Raw genomic sequence first — 25,952 nt, forward strand, 5'->3', positions numbered from 1 at the left:
ATTTGAAAGAAAACAAATGCTATTTGGACCCAGTTCTACCTAACACCTCCCCACCCAATGTGGTATACTGTATAGCTTGTTTGATCCTTTCTAGGGGTATTTTGGCATATTAACTTAGAGATGATAATACCCTGCCTAACCCCGGTGTATCTGAATTCAATGCATGGGGATTTAATGATACAGTGAGTATTGACTGTGAACATTCACCAGTGAGGATTCAGATTATTCAATTATATTTCAACTCATGGCTGCAGACAGACAGGGAGGGAGAGACGGTCCCTATAGGCTTTGTGTTGCATGCCCTATTCTCCAGTGATATCGACTCAATCGGATTTTAACCCCTCTCAGCTGGAACCACATTCAGACAAACACTCTAAACTTAACAAAGGCAGCGTGCTGTGTATGTGTGTGACTACCTTAAAACCGCTGACTATTAATTGTAGCAATGTGAATAGAGCTCACTCAGGGGAATACTACTATGCCATTTAGGGTTTTCCTTTATTAATACAAATAAATGAACTGTTACTCTTCACTCCTTTATGTCTAAAAATCAACTGTTCTCATCGTTTGAGCTGAGAACGCGATTCTCAAGTTAATTGTAACTTACTTGTCCCGTGTCGCTCAGTTGGTAGAGCATGGCGCTTGCAACGGCAGGTTTGTGGGTTCGATTCACACGGGGGACCAGTATGAAAATGTATGCACTCACTACTGTAAGTCGCTCTGGATAAGAGCATCTGCGAAATGACCAAAAAAAGAAAAAGACTACATTGCATAATCATTGTATATACCCATTGGGCACAGACATCAGTTCAACGTCTATTTTTGATTTACATTTGGTTGACTTGTCAACTAACGGCAGGTAGCCTAGTGGTTTGAGCGTTGGACTAATAACCGAAAGGTTGCAAGATCGAATCCCTGAGCTGACAAGGCAAAAATCTGTCGTTCTTCCCCTGAACAAGGCAGTTAACCCACTGTTCCTAGGCGTCATTGAAAATAAGAATTAGTTCTTAACTGACTTGCCTATTTAAGTGAAGGTTAAAAAAAAGAAGAAAATGTCAAATCAACAAAAAATATCACCATGTCATTGGATTTAGGTTAAAAGATGGTTGAAAAAAAAAAATCCCTCATTGATTACTTTTTAAAAATCCAATCAGTTTTCCATGTTGATTCAACATGATCACATATACACTACCGTTCAAAAGTTTGGGGTCACTTACAAATGTCCTTGTTTTTGAAAGAAAAGCACTTTTTTATTTGTCCATTAAAATAACATAAAATTGATCAGAAATACAGTGATATTGTTAATGTTGTAAATGACTATTGTAGCTGGAAACGGCCGATTTGATATGGAATATCTACATAGGCGTACAGAGACCCGTTATCAGCAACCATCACTCCTGTGTTCCAATGGCACGTTGTGTTAGCTAATCCAAGTTTATCATTTTAAAAAGCTAATTGATCATTAGAAAACCCTTTTGCAATTATGTTAGCACAGCTGAAAACTGTTGTGCTGATTAAAGAAGCATTAAAACTGGCCTTCTTTAGAGTAGTTGATTATCTGGAGCATCAGCATTTGTGGGTTCGATTACATGCTCAAAATGGCCAGAAACAAAGAACTTTCTTCTGAAACTCGTCAGTCTATTCTTGTTCTGAGAAATGAAGGCTATTCCATGCGAGAAATTGCCAAGAAACTGAAGATCTCGTACAACGCTGTGTACTACTCCCTTCACAGAACAGCGCAAACTGGCTCTAACCAGAATAGAAAGAGGAGTGGGAGGCCCAAGTGCATAACTGAGCAAGAGGATGAGTACATACTAGTTTGAGAAACAGACACCTCACAAGTCCTCAACCAGCAGCTTCATTAAATAGTACCCGCAAAACACCAGTGTCAACATCAACAGTGAAGAGGCGACTCCAGGATGCTGGCCTTCTAGGCAGTTGCAAAGAAAAAGCCATATCTCAGACTAGCCAATAAAAATAAAATATTAAGATGGGCAGAAGAACGCAGACACTGGACAGAGGAACAGTTTTTTAGCTGTGCTAACATAATTGCAAAATAGTTTTCTAATGAGCAATTAGCCTTTTAAAATGATAAACTTGGATTAGCTAACACAACGTGCCATTGGAACACAGGAGTGATGGTTGCTGATAATTGCCTCTGTACGCCTATGTAGATATTCCATATCAAATCTGCCGTTTCCAGCTACAATAGTCATGTACAAAATTAACAATATCTACACTGTATTTCTGATCAATTTTATGTTATTTTAACCTGTCTGGGATAGGGGGCAGTATTTTCACGGCCGGATAAAAAACGTACCCGATTTAAACTGGTTACTACTCTTGCCCAGAAACGAGCATATGCATAGTATTAGTAGATTTGGATAGAAAACACTCTAAAGTTTCTAAAACTGTTTGAATGGTGTCTGTGAGTATAACAGAACTCATATGGCAGGCAAAAACCTGAGAAGATTCCATGCAGGAAGTGGCCTGTCTGACAATTTGTAGTCCTTCTGTTGCATCTCTATCGAAATTACAGTATCTGTGCTGTTACGTGACACTTTCTAAGGCTTCCATTGGCTCTCTAAAGCCTTCAGAAACCGGATTGACACGTCTCCTGTCTCTGGGCAGATAACAGCATCACAGTTTCTCAGTGGTCTGCCTGGTGACAGAGAGACTGGAGATGCGCATTCACGAGACCTCGCCATTTTTTTCTTTCCCTCTAAGAATGAATACAACATTGTCCGGTTGGAATATTATCTCTATTTTACGAGAAAAATAGCATAAAATTTGATTTTAAACAGCGTTTGACATGCTTCTAAGTACGGTAATGGAACTTTTTGAATTTTTTTGTCACGAAATGCACTCGCGCGTTACCTTTTGGATAGTGACCTGAATGCATGAACAAAATGGAGGTATTTGGATATAACTACGGATTATTTGGAACCAAAACAACATTTGTTGTTGAAGTAGAAGTCCTGGGAGTGCATTCTGATGAAGAACAGCAAAGGTAATCCAATTTTTCTAATAGTAATTCTGAGTTTAGTGAGCCCCGAAGTTGGCGGGTGTCTGAATAGCTAGCCTGTGATGGCTGAGCTATGTACTCAGAATATTGCAAAATGTGCTTTCGCCGAAAAGCTATTTTAAAATCTGACATAGCGATTGCATAAAGGAGTTCTGTATCTATAATTCTTAAAATAATTGTTATGTATTTTGTCAACGTTTATGATGAGTAATTTAGTAAATTCACCGGAAGTTTTCGGTGGGTATGCTAGTTCTGAACATCCCATGCTAATGTAAAAAGCTGTTTTTTTATATAAATATGAACTTGATTGAACAAAACATGCATGTATTGTATAACATAATGTCCTAGGAGTGTCATCTGATGAAGATCATCAAAGGTTAGTGCTGCATTTAGCTGTGGTTTGGGTTTTTGTGACATATATGCTTGCTTTGAAAATGGGTGTTTGATTATTTTTGGCTGTGTACTCTCCTAACATAATCTAATGTTTTGCTTTCGCTGTAAAGCCTTTTTGAAATCGGACAATGTGGTTGGATTAAAGAGAGTCTTATCTTTCAAATGGTGTAAAATAGTCATATGTTTGAGAAATTAAAGTTATAGCATTTTTAAGGTTTTTGTATTTCGCGCCACGCTCTACCATTGGATATTGGTGAGGCGTTCCGCTAGCGGAACGTCTAGGTGCAAGAGGTTTTAATGGATATTTTCTTTCAAAAACAAGGACATTTCTAAGAGACCCCAATTTTTTGAAAGGTGGTGTATATTTTTTGTTGTTGAAATGACGTGGAAACAATGTTGATTCAAACCATTTTTGCCCAGTGAGTATCTATTTACCTCATCAAAGAATATTACCTTTCAGTTTATAGTTGTAATAATAGAGACTGTACCACAGTAACAATGATTCCTTATACAATTATCATGTAGGAAACAACTGGTAGTCTTCACTTCATCTTCCAGCGTCTTCTTTATCTGAACAACAGAAAGAGTCTAATTACATCTTATTGGGCATACACTGGTTGAATCAACATTGTTTCCACACCATTTCAATAAAATGATGTTGAACCAACGTGGAATAGACGTTGAATTGATGTCTGAGCCCTGTATGAGGATTCAGTGGGATGATTCAGTGACATCCAATCGTTTTATACTGTAGGTCTACTCTGTCTATATATTGGACACTATTTTATTTAAAGTGACTGCATGTGTTCTTAGTTAGCTGGCCGTTGATAAAGAGGTTGAGTCTTGCCTGCTGTAAGATGGCCTCCTTCACAGCAGGATTATTCAGTTCCAGATCAAAGTCTGGGGTCAGCTCCACTCTCATGAAATGCCTCTTGGTTTTGGAGGCTAAGGAATAAACAGGAATGTTTTAAATTGAATTAATTGAAATAGCATCAAATGGAATGAATTAACCACAACCATGATTTGTGGAATATGATTGATCTTTTAGCACATCATATGAGTCAGATAAAGGTCATGTTTGATTTGAATCTATGGTGTTAAGCCATTTAGTGTTACAGGAAGAGATTATCTATGCTTAACATTCTGTAAAGGAGTATATATATTTTGCGTTTTGCAGGAAAGCCCAGTTTCTCACTGTAGAGGAGATCATCACTCACCCCCGCAGCAAAAGAAGGCCTTTTCGGTGTCACAGGGCCAACCCGCCAATCTGGCCTTGATGCCAAATGCGACACAGTTCTCTGCCCAGTGGCCAGAAAGACGGTTACTGGGTTGTCCCTCGATCCAGTTTGTGAACGAGGAGTCAATCTGGTTTGACCACGTCCAGGGCTCCCTTTACAGGCTGATCCACACCACCGGGTCACCAGCTACACCAGCTATGTCGTCGTTCTCATCCTGGTTACTCACGCTGGCCCTGCACTGCAGTGCAGTAGCTTTAAACCTCTCTGCAGCCCATAGCCTCTCCTATGTAAACATTATTCTGCTATAGCCGAGCTGTATGTGAGAAAGTATGTACAGTACAATCTAACATAGACTTTACTTTACATTTAGTCTCCCTTAATAAATGCTTCATAAATGGTTTGTAAAGGCTGGATAAGTAGTTTAAATACTGTTAATTGTGTTTTTATAAATCAGTATCAATAAGCGCTCAATTGTAAAAGTGTCTCTGCGTGTGTGATTGTAGCTTTTGAGAGCAGAAAATATTAATTGATTCTCACCATCGTAGCTGATGAATAAATGTTCACTGGAATATTTGCTGTCAGACCATTCAGACCACTTCGTCATGACCACACAGGACTCACTACTATTAGTGTTACTTGGTTCTCCATCACTCCACAGCCTAAAGTCTGCCTGTCCGGGCCTATAGTAGTGATTGTCTACCATAGACCCCTTGCAGCTGTTCATAACATCTTCATACATCATATTGTAACCACTGTCTACTATAATGTCCAGCAGCCTGTCCATCTCCTCCATGTTGTCTACAGTGGCCAGGTCAGTGTACTTCTCGATGCAGTAACTGGGCCTAGATCAAGGTCTTCAGCTCGTTCACAAAGCGGTGCTCACGGGGAGACTAGAACAGTGGGTGAGGGACCCTGTGAACAGAGGTATCACTAAACGCCCGTTTTTGGTTTACTGGTGGCAGTTCCTACAACCAAATATTGACAGTGCAGTAACATAAATATATTTTCAATAAACAAAGTCAGTTCTAGCCTGGCGTACCTAAGACCAAAAGGAGAGGAAGAATGTTCCCTCCCATGGTAATCCAACCTGGAATAGTTCCAGAAATCATATGTAAAACATATAATACAGTATTTTATCAGAGCGACCAAAAGCGTTTTTAAAGCATTGTAAGAAATAACAAGTAATGGTGAACAAAGCAGTCAACGTTATTAAGATATTTTTCAGCACAAGTAAAGTATATTTCCTCTTAAATCAGAATGTCATATAATATTCAAACATGTCAAATTAAATGTTAATGCTCTAATATACAGCAGTGTATGAATGAATGAATGAATTCCTTAATTAATTAATGAATATCATTTTTTTTTGTGTCAAATCGCCAGCTGGCAACCCATCTTTTATGGGATTAATTGACATATAAACAAACATTACAATAATTCACAGTGATAATTCAGTGACAATTCTTCTTCCGGTATTCTCTGCAGTGCGCATTGCATTAAGAGTGAAACAATTTAAGATTAAAATCAATACATAATAGTAAATATTTACTACATAATAGTAAATAAAACAATAATTATATCCCTAGAGCAGTAAAAAAAATATACATACATACATACATACATACATACATACATACATACATACATACATACATACATACATACATAACATAACATAACATAACATAACATAACATAACATAACATAACATAACATAACATAACATAACATAACATAACATAACATAACATAACATAACATATAAAGATAAATAAATGCACAAAGATTTAACAGAAGGCATTTGAATCCAGTCTGGCACAAAGAGAAGATTCATGTGGGAGACAAGCCTATACACAAACTATATACACACGTGCCATTTACCACATAGAAGAAAAACGTTTTTACATTTTTTTTTATTTCAACTTTATTTAACCAGGTAGGCCAGTTGAGAACAAGTTCTCATTTACAACTGCGACCTGGCCAAGATGAAGCAAAGCAGTGCGACACAAACAACACAGAGTTACACATGGGATAAACAAACGTACAGTCAATAACACAATATAAAAATCTATATACAGTGTGTGCAAATGTAGTAAGATTAGGGAGGTAAGCCAATAAATAGGTCATAGTGGCGAAATAATGACAATTTAGCAGTTAAACACTGGAATGATAGATGTGCAGAAGATGAATCTGCAAGTAGAGATACTGGGGTGCAAAGGAGCCCCAAAAAAATAACAAAATGGGGATGAGGTAGTTGGGTGGGCTATTTACAGATGGGCTGTGTATAGGTGCAATGATCGGTAAGCTGCTTTGACAGCTGATGCTTAAAGTTAGTGAGGGAGATGTAAGACTCCCGCTTCAGTGATTTTTGCAATTTGTTCCAGTCATTGGCAGCAGGGAACTGGAAGGAAAGGCGGCCAAAGAGGAGTTGGCTTTGGGGATGACCAGTGAAATATACCTGCTGGAGCGTGTGCTATGGGTGGGTGCTGCTACGGTGACCAGTGAGCTGAGATAAGGTGGGGCTTTACCTAGCAAAGACTTATAGATGTGTGTTTGGGGTGGCAGGGTAGCCTAGTGGTTAGAGTGTTAGACTAGTAACCGAAAGGTTGCAAGTTCAAATCCCTGAGCTGACAAGGTACAAATCTGTCGTTCTGCAGTTAACCCACTGTTCCTAGGCCGTCATTGAAGATAAGAATTTGTTCTTAACTGACTTGCCTAGTTAAATAAAGGTCAAATAAATAAATAGATGACCTGGAGCCAGTGGGTTTGGTGACATATATGAAGCGAGGGCCAGCCAACAAGAGCATACAGGTCACAGTGGTGGGTATATGGGGCTTTGGTGACAAAATGGATGGCACTGTGATAGACTACATCCAATTTGCTGAGTAGAGCGTTGGAGGCTATTTTGTAAATGACATCGCCGAAGTAGGATAGTCAGTTTTACGAGGGTATGTTTGGCGGCAAGGATGCTTTGTTTGCGAAATAGGAAGCCGATTCTAGATTTAATTTTGGATTGGAGATGCTTACTGTGAGTCTGGAAGGAGAGTTTACAGTCTAACCAGACACCTAGGTATTTTGTAGTTGTCCACATATTCTAAGTCAGAACAGTCCAGAGTGGTGACGCTAGACGGGGGCGGGTGGTCAGTTGAAGAGCATGCATTTAGTTTTACTTGCATTTATGAGCAGTTGGAGGCCACGGAAGGAGTGTTGTATGGCATTGAAGCTTGTATGGAGGTTTGTTAACACAGTGTCCAAAGAAGGGCCAGAAGTATACAGAATGGTGTCATCTGCGTAGAGGTGGATCAGAGAATCCCCAGCAGCAAGAGTGACATCATTGATGTATACAGAGAAAAGAGTTGAACCCTGTGGCACCCCCATAGAGACTGCCAGAGGTTCGGACAACAGGCCCTCCGATTTGACACACTGAACTCTATCTGAGAAGTAGTTGGTGAACCAGGCGAGGCAGTCATTTGAGAATCTTTGTATAATTGAATTATAGGTAGCTCCTTTTCTTTTATTCCAGGATTTATCTAAATATTCTGCAAACGGGAATTCACATTAGACAAAAAAACATTTCAGTTTCTCCTCATGGCTCAGCCACATACTGCCTGGTGAGCTTTCTGGAATAACAGCAAGCATATATCGTGGAACATCGTATATTGTGTAATTCAACTATATTTTGAACGGTCTACCACTTGTCTTGAGAGGCAATGTGGTAGAGAAGTCTTTCCAATTCGCTATCTCTCTCTCTTTCGCTCTCTCGCTCTCTCATGCAAAGCTGGACTAGTCACCATAGAAACCCTTGACTAGGAGTGGTCAGCTGTAGTCCATAGTAGGGTGACTTTGTTCCTAAAAACTGATCCAATGTTTTGTCTTAACCAGGCCCCCAGTGCCCGGCTGGAGCATGAAGTCAGGAGCTCTGCTGGTCGGCTACTGCCTAATAACCTAGCGGTGCCAAAAGCCCTGGTCTGCCCTAGGAAGCCTATGTAAATTATGATCACCAGAGTGGCCAACATTTTTTTATGGACCCGGTTTTGGACTCTAAAATAACTATATTATGATAGAGTTCGATCCCCACGGTAAATTATTTTAAAGTTCACTACAAATTGTGATCCATTCTGACTACTACATTTGTTGTCACACAGGCCCACGTGCTGACACAGACCAATCACGGCTACGTGGAGGCTCGCGCCCTCATGCCATAGACATTAAGGTTGACTCGCTCAGGCAGGAGTCTGTGGGTTGGCCTGCTTGTGTGTACTGGGTATTTTGTGGATTTGATTTTCACTGGGCCGTTGAAAATTCCATGGAGTTGACCTATTGGAAGCACTGTGTGTTTTGAAGTATATTTTGCTTAATCGTTTAATCAAAAAAGGATAAAGAGTCTGTCCATTCTGTTTAAAGTGGTCATTTGGTTGTGAGCTGACATTTTTTACTCCCCCCCCCAGTTTGAACAGAGGACAGAGCAAGTGTACAAAGTCCACCATGTTGAAGCTACAGTATGGTATGTAGTTATATTTACTCTAAGTACAGTGGACTGTAGTTAGTAAGCCTGAACATTAGTGAATTGTGGTGTAATCAGGCTCAAGTGGTCAAGTGTGTTCGGTCAGGAGATAAGTGGTTAGATGAATGGCAGTGACTTTGCGCCTCATTAGTGTGTGTCTGTGTCTCTTGTTAGTAATAGGTCAGTGAACTGCTGTCCAAATGTCTAAATGGCCATTCAGACCAGAGCTGTGTGTGTGTGTGTGTTACTATCAGACCACTGGGTTTGTCTGCATCTTCTCACTCAGGCTTGCTGTTTACTGCAGGAAATATATAACCTTTCTTTCAGTTTGATTTCAGGGTAAAAAGTAAAAAGTCCATATTTATCAGTTTGTTATTTACAATCAGTTATAAAGTGTGTGCTCTCGTTTTCCGTGGCCAACGTGAGTAAATTATTTAAGTGTGTTAACCCTCGCGAGGCTGTCGGACCAACACCCCTGAAATGCTGATCCTCAACATGTGGGCCCCACAGGGGTTCATGCTCAGCCCCCTCCTGTACTCCATGTTCACCCATGACTGCTTGGCGGGTTTGGTAACTCATGTTTTTATACTTCAACAACGAAGTTAGGTAGGTCGAAAGCTTGTTTAGTATAGCTTTGTAAACAGAAAGGGAATAGTGAAGTGATCTACGGGTTAATGAGGACCAGACAACCTTTTGATAAAGGATGCAGTGATGAGTATTAAAACTGTCACCTGTGATAAAGCAAAGGGCGCTAAGGTAGACGGCTTTCAAAGGTTTAAGAGTAGTGGCTGCTGCATTCTGTTAAATTGTGTCACCATAGTTTAGAACTGGCAGGGAAGTTGACGGTACAATCTGCTTCCTGCTGTTTAGGGAGCAGTGGAGGCTGCTGAGGGGAAAACCGCTCATAATAATGTCTGGAACAGAGCAAATGGAATGGTATCAAACACATGGAAACCACTCATTCCACTCCAGCCATTACCACGAGCCTGTCCTCCCCAATTGAGATGCCACCAAGCTCCTGTGTTATGGAGAGGCAAGATCTTTTTCTAAAACAAAGTGCACTTTAAATCTTAGCTTTTTAGCTAACTCATCAGTATGTTTTTTAAATGTTGTTATCTCCTTGTCAATCCAAATGCCCAGATATTTATAGGTGGGAACCTGATCGATGGGAGAAACATTAAATTAATAAATACTTTATGTAGTCCATCTAAAACATTTTTGCGAGAATTAGAGAACAATGTATATTTAGTCATGCACACATTAAGTACAAGTTTTAAACCAACCAGGGCATTTTGTAAGGCAACAAAGTCAGATTGCAGCTCTAACAACGCATTGTCTACAGCTGGGGCTATGGCATACATAACATTATTGTCTGCATAAAAATGAATATTACACGTTTTAAAAGATATCTTTATTATTTATATAAATAATATTGGTCTATCTCTCAATACATCGTAATATCCAGGAACCTATATTTAACTACTGCTGTACACACCTTTTCTATTCATATACTATCCATACTGTCTAAACACACCATTATATATGTATAACATTGCACGTTCTGATATTTGCAATTTTTTTACTTTTTTGATTATGTGTGTATTGTTTTCTATTACTGCACTGTTGGAGCTATAAACACAAGCATTTCGCTGCAACAGCAGTAACATCTGCAAATGTTTGGGGCGGCAGGTAGCCTAGTGGTTAGAGCGTTGGGCCAGTAAACGAAAGGTTGCTAGATCGAATCCCCGAGTTCTGCCCCTGAACAAGACAGTTAATCCACTGTTCCCTGGTAGGCTGTCATTGTAAATAAGAATTTGTTCTTAACTGACTTGCCTAGTTAAATAAAATCAAAAAAAATGTGTGTACACAACGATAAACCTTCATTTTATTCATTATAATTGATAACTAGGACTTATTCCACATTTTGTTGTGTTCAAAATTCTAAATGTATTAAATATATTGTTTTTCTCACCCATCTACACACAATACCCCATAAGTGAAAACATGTTTTAAGACATTTTTGCAAAAATGTTAGAATCACCGTCGGCAGCGATTCCATCTGTGAGTCTTTCTGGCTAAGTCTCTAAGAGCTTTGCACACCTGGATTATACAATATTTGCACATTATTCCTTTTTTTTATACTTGTCATAGATTTTCAAGACGATTTAAGTCAAAACGGATAAGCAACTCCAGTGTATATCTGGCCTTGTGTTTGAGGTTATTGCTATGCTGAAAGGGGAATTCATTTCCCAGTGTCTGGTGGAAAGCAGAATGAAACTATGTTATACATTTTTGACCTCCTGTTTCAGGAAGTGATGTCACTCCTCTAGGATTTTGCCTATGCTTAGCTCCATTCCATTTCTTTTTTATCCTGAAAACTCCCCAAGCATACCCATAACATGATCCAGCCACTGCTATGCTTGTAAATATGGAGAGTGGTACTCAGTAATGTGTTGTATTGGATTTGCCTCAAACATAACACTTTGTATTCAGGATAAAAAGTGAATTGCTTTGCCACATTTTTTGCAGTATTACTTTAGCGCCATGTTATAAACAGGATGCATGTTTTGGAATATTTGTATTCTGTACAGGGTTCCTTCTTTTCACTCTGTCAATTAGGTTAGCATTGTGGAGTAACTACAATGTTGTTGATCAATTCTCAGTTTTCTCTTATCACAGCCATTAAACAATGTAACTGTTTTAAAGTCACCATTGGCCTCATGGTGAAATCCCTGAGCAGTTTCCTTCATCTCCGGGCCCCCTGAGTTAGGAAGGATGCCTGTATCTTTGTAGTGACTGGGTGTATTGATACCCAACGCAAAGTGTAATTAATAACTTGACCATGCTCAAAGGGATATTCAATGTCTTCTTTTTTTATTTTTACCCATCCACCAATAGGTGCCATTCTTTGCGAGGCATTGGAAAAGCTCCCTGGTCTTTTTGGTTGAATCTATGTTTGAAATTCACTGCTCTACTGAGGGACCTGAGGGACCAGAACTTATGTGACTTGTTAAGAATATTTTTACTACTGTACTTTTTTAGGCTTGCAATAACAAAGACTCAAGACGTTTCATCTTTTCATTTTTTGATTCAATTTGTAAACATTTCTAAAAACATATTTTCCACTTTGACAGTATGGGTTATTATGTGTAGGCTAGGTAAATGAAATCAATTCCCTATTCAGGCTGTAAAAAGTCAAGGGGTGTGAATAATTTTTGAAGGCGCTGTAACTCTTCAGATACTTTGTTCCATCCTCAGTATGGTCAGTAGTGTAGCAGTGTATTGTTATTGTGTGGGCAGTTGTAGTGAAATATGAATGGATGTAAATGAGAAATACAGAGCATGAGTATACAGTATTTAAGAGGCATTCATTGTGGAGGATCCTGCAGAGCTATTGTCTGACAAGAAGAGAAAAGCTGCTGCTGGAATGACTGGCAGCTCCCTGTGTCCACTGGAAGGGAGAGAGGAATGGATGGAGGGAGGAAGGGAGAAAGAGAGTGCGAGCGAGAGAGAATGCTGCGATGTGTATGTGCGTCCGTGTTTGTGCGCGTCCATGTTTGTGTCTGTTGGATCAGGCCTGCAAGTGGAAGGCATTATCTCCAGGGAGGCCTCTACTAGAAAAGGAGAGGAATAGAATGATGGAAGAGAAACGCGTGGCTGCGCGTCTCTGTATGCACACACAAAAAAAATGTATGCATTTCTCACACTGTATCAGGAATATGTTTGGCATCCCTTATGGGATCCCTCAAACACACGCACGCACCCACACACACAGCAGCATATGTAGCCTATGTGAGTGAATATGATAGCGGTTTACTGTTTCAGGTGAAATATGTTTTCATCCATACTTGTTATATATTTTTGATACCGTACATCAACATTTAATGGTGCTGGGAGGGAGAAGAAGCTTCTTTATTCCGGTGAATGTACCAGATCTGTCACTGTGGGGAGAGAGAGTGTCATGGAAGTATGTCTTTCTTCAGGGTATCCGTCGGTGTGCTATGTTAATTGTCTTACCTTTCGTTCAGCTCCTATAGAGGAGAGAGATGAAGAGAGATGGAGGGAGAGGACACACTGCTCCTGGTTCCGATCTTTAGCTCTCCAGCTATGTCGTCTCGGCGTAATTCCCGTCTTTAATAACCCCACTGTGTGTGTGTGTATGTCATTCCTATCTCTGTATCCTAGGTCGCGGTATGCCTGTTTCTAGGTGTAGGTGCTGTGTGGTATTGTGTGGTGTGGTACTACTATATTTTGTGGCATTGTATGAGTTTGTATTTATCCCTGCAAACAAAGCCATGACTAGCATTCTCTGTGTTGAGAGACGACGACACACAGGGAGTGTGTAGATGCAGGGTGAGAGGCAGAGCTCTAGGCTGTCCTCCTAAGGAGTCTGTCAGTCAGTCAAACAAACACACTGCCAGAGATAGCCCAAACCACTGCAGCTAACACGCAAGGCAAACACATACACACACACATACACACACTATAAGATGAAGACAGTACTTATTTGACCATTGGTGACTATGAGGCAGCACACCACTGACTGTAGGTATGCCTTTATCTGACCAAATCTGATGTTTGCAGGTGATATGGTGGTAAGCCACTAGCAGCAGCAGCGAATAGACATCTGCCTCACTCTTCTCTGTTTCCCATCTCAGAGAATGTTAATGGGGAGTTCAACATGGAGACACACTGCCATCTGGTGGCTAGACATGCTACAGCATCCTCAGTAATGCTTTATATTAGTGCAACGAAACGCATTTCAGGGGGGACAAAGATTTATTCAATTGAGCCTACCAGTGAAATTATTATTATAACTGATTATAAGAGAGTGAGATCCATAAAGATCTGATAGCCATGTAGGAGATACCAAACCGGTTGGCATGCTGTCACATTCAAAACCAACAATAGTCCAGCCTACGCCATACACTCATTACAGTCCCAAATTAATAAAAAAGACTGGCATCATTTGAATGGGATTTGCTGTAACACAGGCCTTTGGACATACAAGCATATGTTCATAAGTTGGCTAAAACACAGTTGACTTTCTACAACAAGATCTTTCTACAAACAGTGCCGTCGGAAAGTATTCAGACCTTTTGACTTTTTCCACATTTTGTTACGTTACAGCCTTATTCCAAAATGGATTAAGTAAAAAAGAATCCTCAGCAATCTACACACAATACCCCATAATGACAAAGCAAAAACAGGTTATCAGTTTTAGCAAAAAAAAAAAAATATATATATATATATATATATATATACCTTATTTACATTTACAAAATTAAGCTTAGGTGAATCCAGTTTCCATTGATCATCCTTGAGATGTTTCTACAACTTGATTGGAGTCCACTGGTGGTGAATCCAATTGATTGGACATGATTTGGAAAGGCGCACACCTGTCTATATAAGGTCCCACAGTTGACAGTGCATGTCAGAGCAAAAACCAAGCCATGAGGTCAAAGGAATTGTCAGTAGAGCTCCGAGACAGGATAGTGTCGAGGCACAAATCTGGGGAAGGTTACCAAAACATTTCTGCATCATTGAAGATCCCCAGGAACACAGTGGCCTCCATCATTCTTAAATGGAAGAAGTTTGGAAGCATTAAGACTGTTCCTAAAGCAGGCCGCCCGGCCAAACTGAGCAATCGGGGAGAAGGACCTTGGTCAGGGAGGTGACCAAGAACCCGATGGTCACTGACAGAGCTATAGAGTTCCTCTGTGGAGATGGGAGAACATTCCAGAAGGACAACCATCTCTGCAGAAATCCACAAATCAGGCGTTTATGGTAGTGACCAGACGGAAGCCACTCCTCAGTAAAAGGCACATGACAACCCACTTGGAAGTTTGCCAAAAGGAATCTAAAGACTCTCAGACCATGAGAAACAAGATTGTCTGGTCTGATGAAACCAAGATTGAACTATTTGGCCTGAATGCCAAACACCACGTCTGGAGGAAACCTTGCACCATCCCTACAGTGAAGCATGGTGGTGGCAGCATCATGCTGTGGGGATGTTTTTCAACGGCAGGGACTGGGAGACTTGTCACGATGGAGGCAAAGATGAATGGAGCAAATTAAAGAGAGATCCTTGATAAAAAACCTGCTCCAGAGTGCTCAGAACCTTAGACTGGACAACGACCCTAAGCACACAGTCAAGACAATTCATGAGTGGCTTCGGGACAAGTCTCTGAATATCCTTGAGTGGCACAGCCAGAGCACGGACTTGAACCCGATCGAACATAAATCAATTTTAGAATAAGGGGTCTGAATACTTTCTGAAGGCACAGTATATACAGACACCTACTCAATCAAGGGTTTTTCTTTATTTTTACATTGTAGAATAATAGTGAAGACATCCAAACTATGAAATAACACATATGGAATCATATAGTAACCAAAAAAGTGTTAAACAAATAAAAATATATTTTATATTTGAGATTCTTCAAAGTAGCCACCGTTTGATGGTCTGAAGATGACAAATTTGAGATTTTTGGTTCCCACCGCCGTATCTTTGTGAGACGCAGAGTAGGTGAACGGATAATCTACGCATGTTTGGTTCCCACCGTGAAGCATATATATAACAATATATAAAAACAACATCATTTGACATTGTTGTGTGTTCTTATATGTTACCAAAAAGTAATGCAGAACATCTCTAGCCATCTATTCATATCCTCATCTACTGCAGAGCTGTCTTTTGGATCTCCCGTTTTACTACAACATTCAAGTACAGTATTTTTAAGACCTATCCAAATGAAAGGTATTTGCAATGGAGGCTAAGGCAAAATGATAGGTTGCAAGCCGTTCAGAAGAAACAGTAGACATCCCAAGTGGAGTATTCTTTGATAAGAACAGGACAGGAGGGATCTCAGCCATGACATTTGTCTCCTATATGAGTCTCTCTGCCATGTTGGGTGATGGGTTTGGAACTGGGTCCAGGCCAGTGAGTGTGTTTCCTATATGAGTCTCCCAATAGAACAATGTCAGGACAGTTGAGTGGTGGGTTTGGAACTGGCCCCAGTCTTCTATATGAGTCTCTCCATGAGTGTCGGATGGGCTATGTCCACATCTCTACGCGATATCCCTCTTTCTCCTGTCGGCTGGGGCTGTAGGTGGCCCTCTGGTTTAGCGCCACGGAGGTACTGACCAGGGCCAGCAGCAGCAGCACAACAGACACTAGACTGACTGACAGCAACAGGTCAGAGGTTATACCCTCAGAGGTCAACTGGAGAGGGAGACGGATTGAGCAGGGAAGAGGAGGAGGGGAGACAGGGGTAAGTACAAGTACACAAAAAATGGGGAAGCAGGAAAAACATGAACATCAATTAAAAGGTGCAAAAGTGCATTAACAGCATGATAAAAATACTGGTCAGACCAGGAACACAGACACACGCACACTCACTCATGGCTACGTTACACAAGGCGCTACGGTTCCAAGTGCTGTACCAGCGTCATGAGGGATCTGTCCCCGAGCCCGTAGGCAGTAGAGCTGGTACCAGGGACTGACCCAGGCTGGGTAGGAGACTGGAGGGGTGAACCCTGCCTCCATCTGCTGCTGCTCACAGATTTTGGCTGCGACTAACGCCAGCACCAGCAACAGGACTATCATCATGCCAACCACACACGGCACAAGCATCGCCGCCATGTGCAAGACACCTGGGGTACGCTCCGTCAGAGGAGAATCACACACATACAGGGTCTCATCAACACACCCAGAAACACACACACTGTGTAAACACAATCTAAATCCAAAACACAGACAATCATCAAACAACACAAAATCATAGCATTTTCCTAATGACCGAATATGTAAGTGAAATAATCACTGTTTTTGATACTGATTCACACTAATTTGTGTGTTATATATCTGATGATTTTGACAAAATGTGCCATCATACTGAGCCACCGTCAAAATGCCCTTACAAATGTCATCTTGCCTGGTATCATATTGGAGCCATGCAGAGGAGCTGCTGGGAGATATGAACAGTTAAACCAAGTCAACAGTTACTTCACTTCACACAGATAAAGAGTTAGCAACATGCCCTTGTGGTGCTACTGTAAAACATTCCTTAAAATAAATAACACCACAACAAAATTCTGGAACAATACTACTCTGTCTTGTTTAAACAATAATATGTTGTTTGTTTACCTGTCCGATGAGAAGGGTTTACTCTCAGAGTGAATGTAACACAGAGTACCCAGACCCAGAGAACTCCACAGCCAAGGGTCTTCATCAGTCAGAGGCAGACAGGTTCAGTACTCTACTCTCTAACCAGTCTGCATTCTAAGCAGTTTCTATGGCAGAGCAAGCCCACACACACAGTCTCTCCCTACTGCAGCTACACAGTGCGCATCTCAGCACCTGGGTGTCTGACAGGTAGATGTGTCCTGTACTGTGTGCCTATATATACAGTATACGTGTGTGTGTGTGTGTGTGTGACTGTCTCTAGATGAACGAGCATGTCTGCCAGTTAAGCTGCCCTCATGCATTTCTGTGAAACAGTCCCAACCTGCAGGTACGCCACCAGATCAATGCTGAGTTGCACTTCAGATGGAAACAAAGGCAGCTTTTAGCTGGCCAAGCACCATCTCTATCTAACAGCCGTGCCACACAGCTCACCGGAAAACCCATGGAGTACTTACACCCATGGGTCTATGCCCGCCCGTACATACGTACATAAACAGACACACACACACGCAGACAGACACACACACACACCTCTGCCCGGGACTTACATTGACAAGTCTATGACCAGTGGAATAACTGTTGGCAAGTGTAGGTTAGAGCACTCTGAAACTGTGACAAGAGAGGTAAAGTCATGGCAGTGTTGAAGTGACATTTCTGAGGCCAGTTTTGTGAGTAGTGGCAGCTTCAGGGGTTGACTTTCCGCTGTCACCTACAGGACACTTCCTGCTGGGCACAGGCATCAGTTCAACAAAAATGTTTTTATTTACATTTGATTAATTGTCAACTAACGTGAATTCAACGTGAAATCAACAACAAATGTCACCATGCCATTGGATTTACTCGCTGTTGGCTGGGCTCCCTGCCTGTGCCATTAAACCCCTACAACTCATCCAGAACGCCGCAGCCCGTCTGGTGTTCAACCTTCCCAAGTTCTCTCACGTCACCCCGCTCCTCCGCTCTCTCCACTGGCTTCCAGTTGAAGCTCGCATCCGCTACAAGACCATGGTGATTGCCTACGGAGCTGTGAAGGGAACGGCACCTCCATACCTTCAGGCTCTGATCAGGCCCTACACCCAAACAAGGGCACTGCGTTCATCCACCACTAGCCTGCTGGCCCCCCTACCTCTGAGGAAGCACAGTTCCCGCTCAGCCCAGTCAAAACTGTTCGCTGCTCTGGCACCCCAATGGTGGAACAAGCTTCCTCACGACGCCAGGACAGCGGAGTCAATCACCACCTTCCGGAGACACCTGAAACCCCACCTCTTTAAGGAATACCTAGGATAGGATAAAGTAATCCTTCTAAACCCCCCCCCCCCCCCCCCCCCCTTAAAAGATTTAGATGCACTATTGTAAAGTGGTTGTTCCACTGGATATCATAAGGTGAATGCACCATTTTGTAAGTCGCTCTGGATAAGAGCGTCTGCTAAATGACTTAAATGTAAATGTAAATGTAAATTTAGATTTAAAGTGGTGTGAAAAAAATGCACTTATGTTGATGACTTTTTGCAATCCAATCAATTTTCCACATTGATTTAATGTCATCACATATAATTTTTTTGTTGAAATGATGTGGAAACTACATTGATTCAACCAGTTTTTGCCAAGTGGGATGTTTTGGAGCCGTTTCTGATTGCAAGCTTTAGCCATCCAACTTTCTCCAAAACATACTGTTTTATTTTCTCAGATCATTGAGACGGAGAAACAATTAGGACTGGAAGAAAATAGCCAAGAGTGGTTATGTTGGATAAATTAAGACAGGTAGTGAAAGGAGGATAAACAACAGATTATGAAAAAACAGGAAATGTTTATTTGAAGACAAAAAGTGGTTTAAAGAAGTAAGACATGACAGAACACCTCAGAACGGACACAGACCCATCGAGAGCAAGATACACTACATGGCCAAAAGTATGTGGACACCTGCTCATTGAACATCTCATTCCATGGGCATTAATATGGATTTAGTCCCCCCTTTGCTGCTATAACAGCCTCCACTCTTCTGGGAAGGCTTTCCACTAGTTGTTGGAACATTGCTGTGGGTACTTGCTTCCATTCAGCCACAAGCGCATTAGTGAAGTCGCGCACTGATGTTGGGCGATTAGGCCTGGCTCGAAGTTGGTGTTCAATGGGGTTGAGGCAAGGGCTCTGCGCAGGCCAGTCAAGTTCTTCCACACCGATCTCGACAAAGCATTTCTGTATGGACCTCACTTTGTGCACGGGGGCATTGTCATGCTGAAGCAGGAAAGGGCCTTCCCCAACTGTTGCCACAAAGTTGGAAGCACAGATTCGTCTAGAATGCCATTGTATGCTGTGGTGTTAGATTTCCCTTCACTGCAACTAAGGGGCCTAGCCTGAACCATGAAAACATTTTTACTCTCCACTAAACTTTACAGTTGGCACTATGCATTGGGGCAGGTAGCGTTCTCCTGGCATCTGCCAAACCCAGATTAGTCTGTCAGACTACCAGTTGGTGAAGCGTGATTCATCACTCCAGAGAACGCGTTTCCACTGCTCCAGAGTCCAATGGTGGTGAGCTTTACACCACTCCAGCCGATGCTTTGCATTGCGCATGGTGATCTTAAGCTTGTGTTCGGCTCCTCGGCCATGGAAATCAATTTCATGAAGTTCCCGATGAACAGTTCTTGTGCTGATGTTGCTTCCAGAGGTAGTTTGGACCTTCCACTTCATGATAACATCACTTACAGTTGACCGGGGTAGCTCTAGCAGGGCAGAAATTTGACGAACTGACCTGGTGGAAAAGTAGCATCCTATGATGGTGCCACATTGAAAGTCACTGAGCTCTTCAGGAAGGCCATTCTATGGTCAATGTTTGTCTATGGAGATTGCGTGGCTGTGTGCTCGATTTGATACACCTGTCAGCAACATGTGTGCCTGAAATAGCCGAATCTACTAATATGAAGTGGTGTCCACGTACTTTTGAATATATAGTATACGGATGGATAGACGGACGGAGAGGTGGATATAGATAGAGAGATGGACAGAGACAGACAGATTTGTAGGTATAGACAACGTGTGACAGAATTTTGATTAGTTTAAAATTGATAATCGATAAGTGTGATTCGCTGCCTTCAAAGGCCTAGGGGAATCCATCCAGCTACACCACTTACAGTATCAGTATGTACAGTACCATTATCCTCAAGGAATACACAACATCAAATGGACATGAGCCTGACCATATATTGTGAGACATTTTGCTTTCAAAGACAAGATTCATCCAAGAAAAGAAAAACAATTATTTTCCAAAAGTGAAAAAGTTTTTGAATAACAAAACATTCCTTTCGGAAATGGTGGTTCTACTCTGACGATTCTGTGTAATTGCAAAACCCGTGTCTTGTTTTCCGTTTGGTCCATGGAAAATACCATTTATTATAGTTTCTGTATAGCTTAGTCTAATGTACAATATAATGCTACCTGATCTGTGTTAGTTTAGCAACATCGCCCAAAGGATATTCATATTGTCATATCCAACAGAGAGTATATTCCAAAATCACACAACTTTTTATAAAAATCTGCTGCCCATAAAAAAACGTGTTGTTTTAAGGCACAAAAACAGCTCTGTGCTCTTGTCAGAAAAGGAAGATATTACATTTAAACTTGGCTCACCTGAACAATAGAAAAACAATTAAACCTATAGCTAAGTTGTACTTTTACAATCAGAGACATTAAGTCTTGTCCAGGGCTCCAATTTCTCATTGGCCCAGTTCAGGAACAAGCCCTATTGTTTCTTAACCTGTTAGGGCTAGGGGGCAGTATTTGCACGGATGGATAAAAAAAATGTACCCGATTTAATCTGGTTACTAATCCTACCCAGTAACTAGAATATGCATATACTTATTATATATGGATAGAAAACACTCTAAAGTTTCTAAAACTGTTTGAATGGTGTCTGTGAGTATAACAGAACTCATTTGGCAGGCAAAACCCTGAGACATTTTCTGACAGGAAGTGGATACCTGATGTGTTGTATTACCTTTAAACCTATCCCATTGAAAAACACAGGGGCTGAGGAATATTTTGGCACTTCCTATTGCTTCCACTAGATGTCACCAGCCTTTACAAAGTGTTTTGAGTCTTCTGGAGGGAGATCTGACCGAACAAGAGCCATGGAACGATGATGGCCCATTAGACACCTGGCGCGCGAGTTCATGTTGGGTACCCTCGTTCCAATACGTTATAAAAGAGTATGCATTCGTCCACCTTGAATATTATTCATGTTCTGGTTAAAAAAGGCCCTAATGATTTATGCTATACAACGTTTGACATGTTTGAACGAACGTAAATATATTTTTTCCCCTCGTTCATGACGAGAAGTCCGGCTGGCTTAGATCATGTGCTAACAAGACGGAGATTTTTGGACATAAATGATGAGCTTTTTTGAACAAAACTACATTCGTTATGGACCTGTGATACCTGGAAGTGACATCTGATGAAGAGAATCAAAGGTAATGGATTATTTACATAGTATTTTCGATTTTAGATCTCCCCAACATGACGTCTAGTCTGTATCGCAACGCGTATTTTTCTGGGCGCAGTGCTCAGATTATTGCAAAGTGTGATTTCCCAGTAAGGTTATTTTTAAATCTGGCAAGTTGATTGCGTTCAAGAGATGTAAATCTATAATTCTTTAAATGACAATATAATATTTTACCAATGTTTTCTAATTTTAATTATTTAATTTGTGGTGTTGACTTGACTGCCGGTTATTGGAGGGAAACGATTTCCTCAACATCAATGCCATAGTAAAACGCTGTTTTTGGATATAAATATGAACTTGATAGAACTAAAAATGCATGCATTGTCTAACATAATGTCCTAGGAGTGTCATCTGATGGAGATTGTAAAAGGTTAGTGCATCATTTTAGCTGGTTTTATGGTTTTGGTGACCCTGTCTTTGAATTGACAAAACATTACACACAACTCTTGTAAATGTACTGTCCTAACATACTCTAAATTTATGCTTTCGCCGTAAAACCTTTTTGAAATCGTAAAACGTGGTTAGATTAAGGAGATGTTTATCTTTCAAAGGGTGTAACATAGTTGTATGTTTGAAAAATTTGAATTTTGACATTTATTTGGATTCAAATTTGCCGCTCTTGAAATGCACCTGCTGTTGATGGAGTGCACCACGGGTGGGACGCTAGCGTCCCACCTAGCCCATAGAGGTTAATTGAAGTACTTAGTGGTCAGCTGTCACAGCTGGATTTAATCCCTAAACACCGGGTTTAAAGAATCCTCTCTGCTAACCCCAGTGGTAATGTAATACACAGACACAGATATAACGGCACTCACACTATTTAGAACATAGCTGTTTTTCATTGAACAGGCATTTATTAACCTCTTTGGGCTAGGGGGCAGTATTTTCACGTCCGGATGAAAAGCATGCCCAGAGTAAACTGCCTGCTACTCAGGCCCAGAAGCTAGGATATGCATATTATTAGTAGATTTGGACAGACAACACTCTGATGTTTCTAAAACTGTTTGAATGATGTCTGTGAGTATAACATAACTCATATGGCAGGCAAAACCCTGAGAAAAATCCTACCAGGAAGTGGGAAATCTGAGGTTTGTAGTTTTTCAAGTGATTGCCTATCCAATATCCAGTGTAAATTGGGTAAGATTGCACTTCCTAAGGCTTCCACTAGATGTCAACAGTCTTTAGAAAGTTGTTTCAGGCTTCTATTGTGAAAGGGGAGCAAATAATACTACTCAGAGCAGATGGCTCAGCTGAAAGCCTTTAGTTGTTTATCTTGTGTGGCCGTGAGCGCGAGCTCCGTTCCCTTTCCTTTCTAATGACAACGGAATTGTCCGGTTGGAATATTATTGAAGATTTATGATAAAACATCCTAAAGATTGATTATATACATCGTTTGACATGTTTCTACGAACTGTAATGGAACTTTTTAGACATTTCGTCTGGACTTTGTGCTCGCGCTTCGTGCATTTGGATTAGAGAACTAAAAGCACAAACAAAAAGGAGGTATTTGGACATAAATATGGACTTTATCGAACAAAACAAACATTTATTGTGGAACTGGGATTCCTGGGAGTACATTCCGATGAAGATCATCAAAGGTAAGTGAATATTTATTACGCTATTTCTGACTTTTGTTGACTCCACAACATGGCGGGTATCTGTATGGCTTGTTTTGGTGGCTGAGCGCTGTACTCAGTTTTTTGAAATCTGACACAGCGGTTGCATCAAAGAGAAGTATACCTTTAATCCTATGTATAACACTTGTATCTTTCATCAACGTTTATGATGAGTTTTTCTGTAAATTGATGTGGCTCTCTGCAAAATCACCATATGTTTTGGAGGCAAAACATTACTGAACATAACGAGCCAATGTAAACAGAAATTGTTGGATATAAATATTAACTTTATCAAACAAAACATACACGTACTGTGTAACATGAAGTCCTATGAGTGCCATCTGATGAAGATCATCAAAGGTTAGTGATTAATTGTATCTCTACTTCTGCTTTTTGTGACTCCTCTCTTTGGCTGGAAAATGGCTGTATGTTTTTTTGTGACTAGGCGCTGACCTAACATAATCGCATGGTATGCTTTCGCCGTAAAGCCTTTTTGAAATCAAACACTGTGGTTGGATTAACAAGAAGTTTATCTTTAAAATGGTGTATAATACTTGTATGTTTGAGGAATTTTAATTATGAGATTTCTGTTGTTTGAATTTGGCGCCCTGCACTTTCACTGGCTGTTGTCAAATCGATCCCGTTAACAGGATTTGATCCCTAAGAAGTTCTTTAACACCCATCACCATAACTCTCAAGCTTATACACCACTCGAACGCACATGCACCAACACAAACACATGCACACACACGCGCGCATGCACACACTCTCTCTCTCAGTCGTCTTGCCCTCCCCAGTCGATCACAGGATCGTCATCAAGGTTCAGGATGAGGTAAGAGATCAGCTGGAAGAGGTTCTGCCAGAACAGAACGGCCATGTAAAAGTAAATGTCGCTTACGTCGACCTGGCAATTGTCCCCGGCGAAACTCATTTCACACACACAGTGGTACTTGTTAATGAGGTTTCGACAGTAGCCCCCGTTCAGGCAGGGGTTGGACTTGCACTCATCCACCTCCTGCTCACAGCTACACACAGGATGAGGGTCAGATATAGAAACAGAGGCAAAAAAAGAGACAACACACAACATCAAGATGGTCTGTGTCTAATGAATGTTTTACAAAGTTCACCTATTTACTGGGTATACTTTTAGATTATCTCTCCCCTCCAATCTACCCCCTTCCTTCTTTTTCCCTCCGTATCCTTCTCTTTTCTCTATTTATCTCTTTCTCTTACCGGTGTCCAGTGAAGCCGGGTAGACAGTCACAAGACAGGTCCCTCTCAGTGCAGTTCCCTGCATTGAAGCAGATGTAGTTTCTGCTCTCATCTCCACAGACAGACACTGGCAGCTTGGGCCTACTGAGGAGAGAACCACATACAGACCACACAATCAGACAGGCACACTCCTCTAGAGGGTGTGTGTGCATAAGAGAGATTTAGATGGGAGGGGGCAGGACATTGTCTTGCTTCCGGTAGAGTGGTTGAACGAGTAGTGGTGCGTAGAAGAAACACGACCTGACGTTAAACAATGGGGGTCAGGGGTTATTGGGTAAAGGGTTTTTATTGTCTACTAATATGTGTGTGTGAACTAGGGGGAGTAGGATGTACCGTCTGTCTCCCCACTGGGAGACTACAGGATTTAGGCGGCGATCAGGATAAAGACATTTAGACCCCTGACTGCTCCTCAAGAACAGGACATTAAACCACTACTATAGAACTTTAAAACATCACAGACTCTGTCCTGCTCTGATGGACTTACTATGTCCGGATATGTAGGGGGAAAACACTGGTGCTGGTTGTTATGTCATTTCTTGAAATAGGTGGGAGGAGTATCAAATAATAAAACTTACAATTTTCTGCTGTCTATGTACCATGGAACTTCCTCAATGAGATCACTGTGGAGAGAGAGAGAAACAATACATAAACTCAGCAAAAAAAGAACCCTGTCTTTCATAGATAATTCGTAAAAATCCAAATAACTTCACAGATCTTCATTGTAAAGGGTTTAAACACTGTTTCCCGTGGTTGTTCAATGAACCATAAACAATTACTGAGCATGCACCTGTGGAATGGTCGTTAAGACACTAACAGCATACAGACTGCAGGCAATTAAGGTCACAGTTATGAAAACTTAGGACACTAAAGAGGCCTTTCTACTGATTCTGAAAACACCAAAAGAAAGATGCCCAGGGTCCCTGCTCATCTGCGTGAGCGTGCCTTAGGCATGCTGCAAGGAGGCATGAGGACTGCAGATGTAGCCAGGACAATAAATTGCAATGTCCGTACTGTGAGACGCCTAAGACAGCGCTACAGGGAGACAGGACGGACAGCTGATCGTCCTCACAGTGGCAGACCACGTGTAACAAAACCTGCACAGGATCGGTACATCCGCACATCACACCTGCGGGACAGGTACAGGATGGCAACAACTACCCGAGTTACACCAGGAATGCACAATCCCTCCATCAGTGCTCAGACTGTCCGCAATAGGCTGAGAG

The 25,952-nt window shown here is 41.2% G+C and overlaps 1 protein-coding gene across 1 annotated transcript; it reads right to left on the reverse strand.

Moving 5' to 3' along the window:
* Positions 1–14,524: 14,524 nt before the first annotated feature.
* Positions 14,525–24,881, reverse strand: LOC145850306 (protein crumbs homolog 2-like). Its single transcript, XM_082967844.1, has 3 exons — positions 24,691–24,881; positions 24,356–24,482; positions 14,525–16,386 (listed from the first exon to the last, which is right to left on the reverse strand). The coding sequence occupies exons 1-3, from the start codon at positions 24,879–24,881 to the stop codon at positions 16,219–16,221; spliced, it is 486 nt and encodes a 161-aa protein (XP_082823970.1). The 3' UTR covers positions 14,525–16,218.
* Between the last annotated feature and the right edge of the window lie 1,071 nt (positions 24,882–25,952).

Source organism: Salmo salar, chromosome 23, assembly GCF_965601325.2.
Source record: "Salmo salar chromosome 23, fSalSal1, whole genome shotgun sequence".
Classification (NCBI taxonomy): Eukaryota; Metazoa; Chordata; class Actinopteri; order Salmoniformes; family Salmonidae; genus Salmo; species Salmo salar.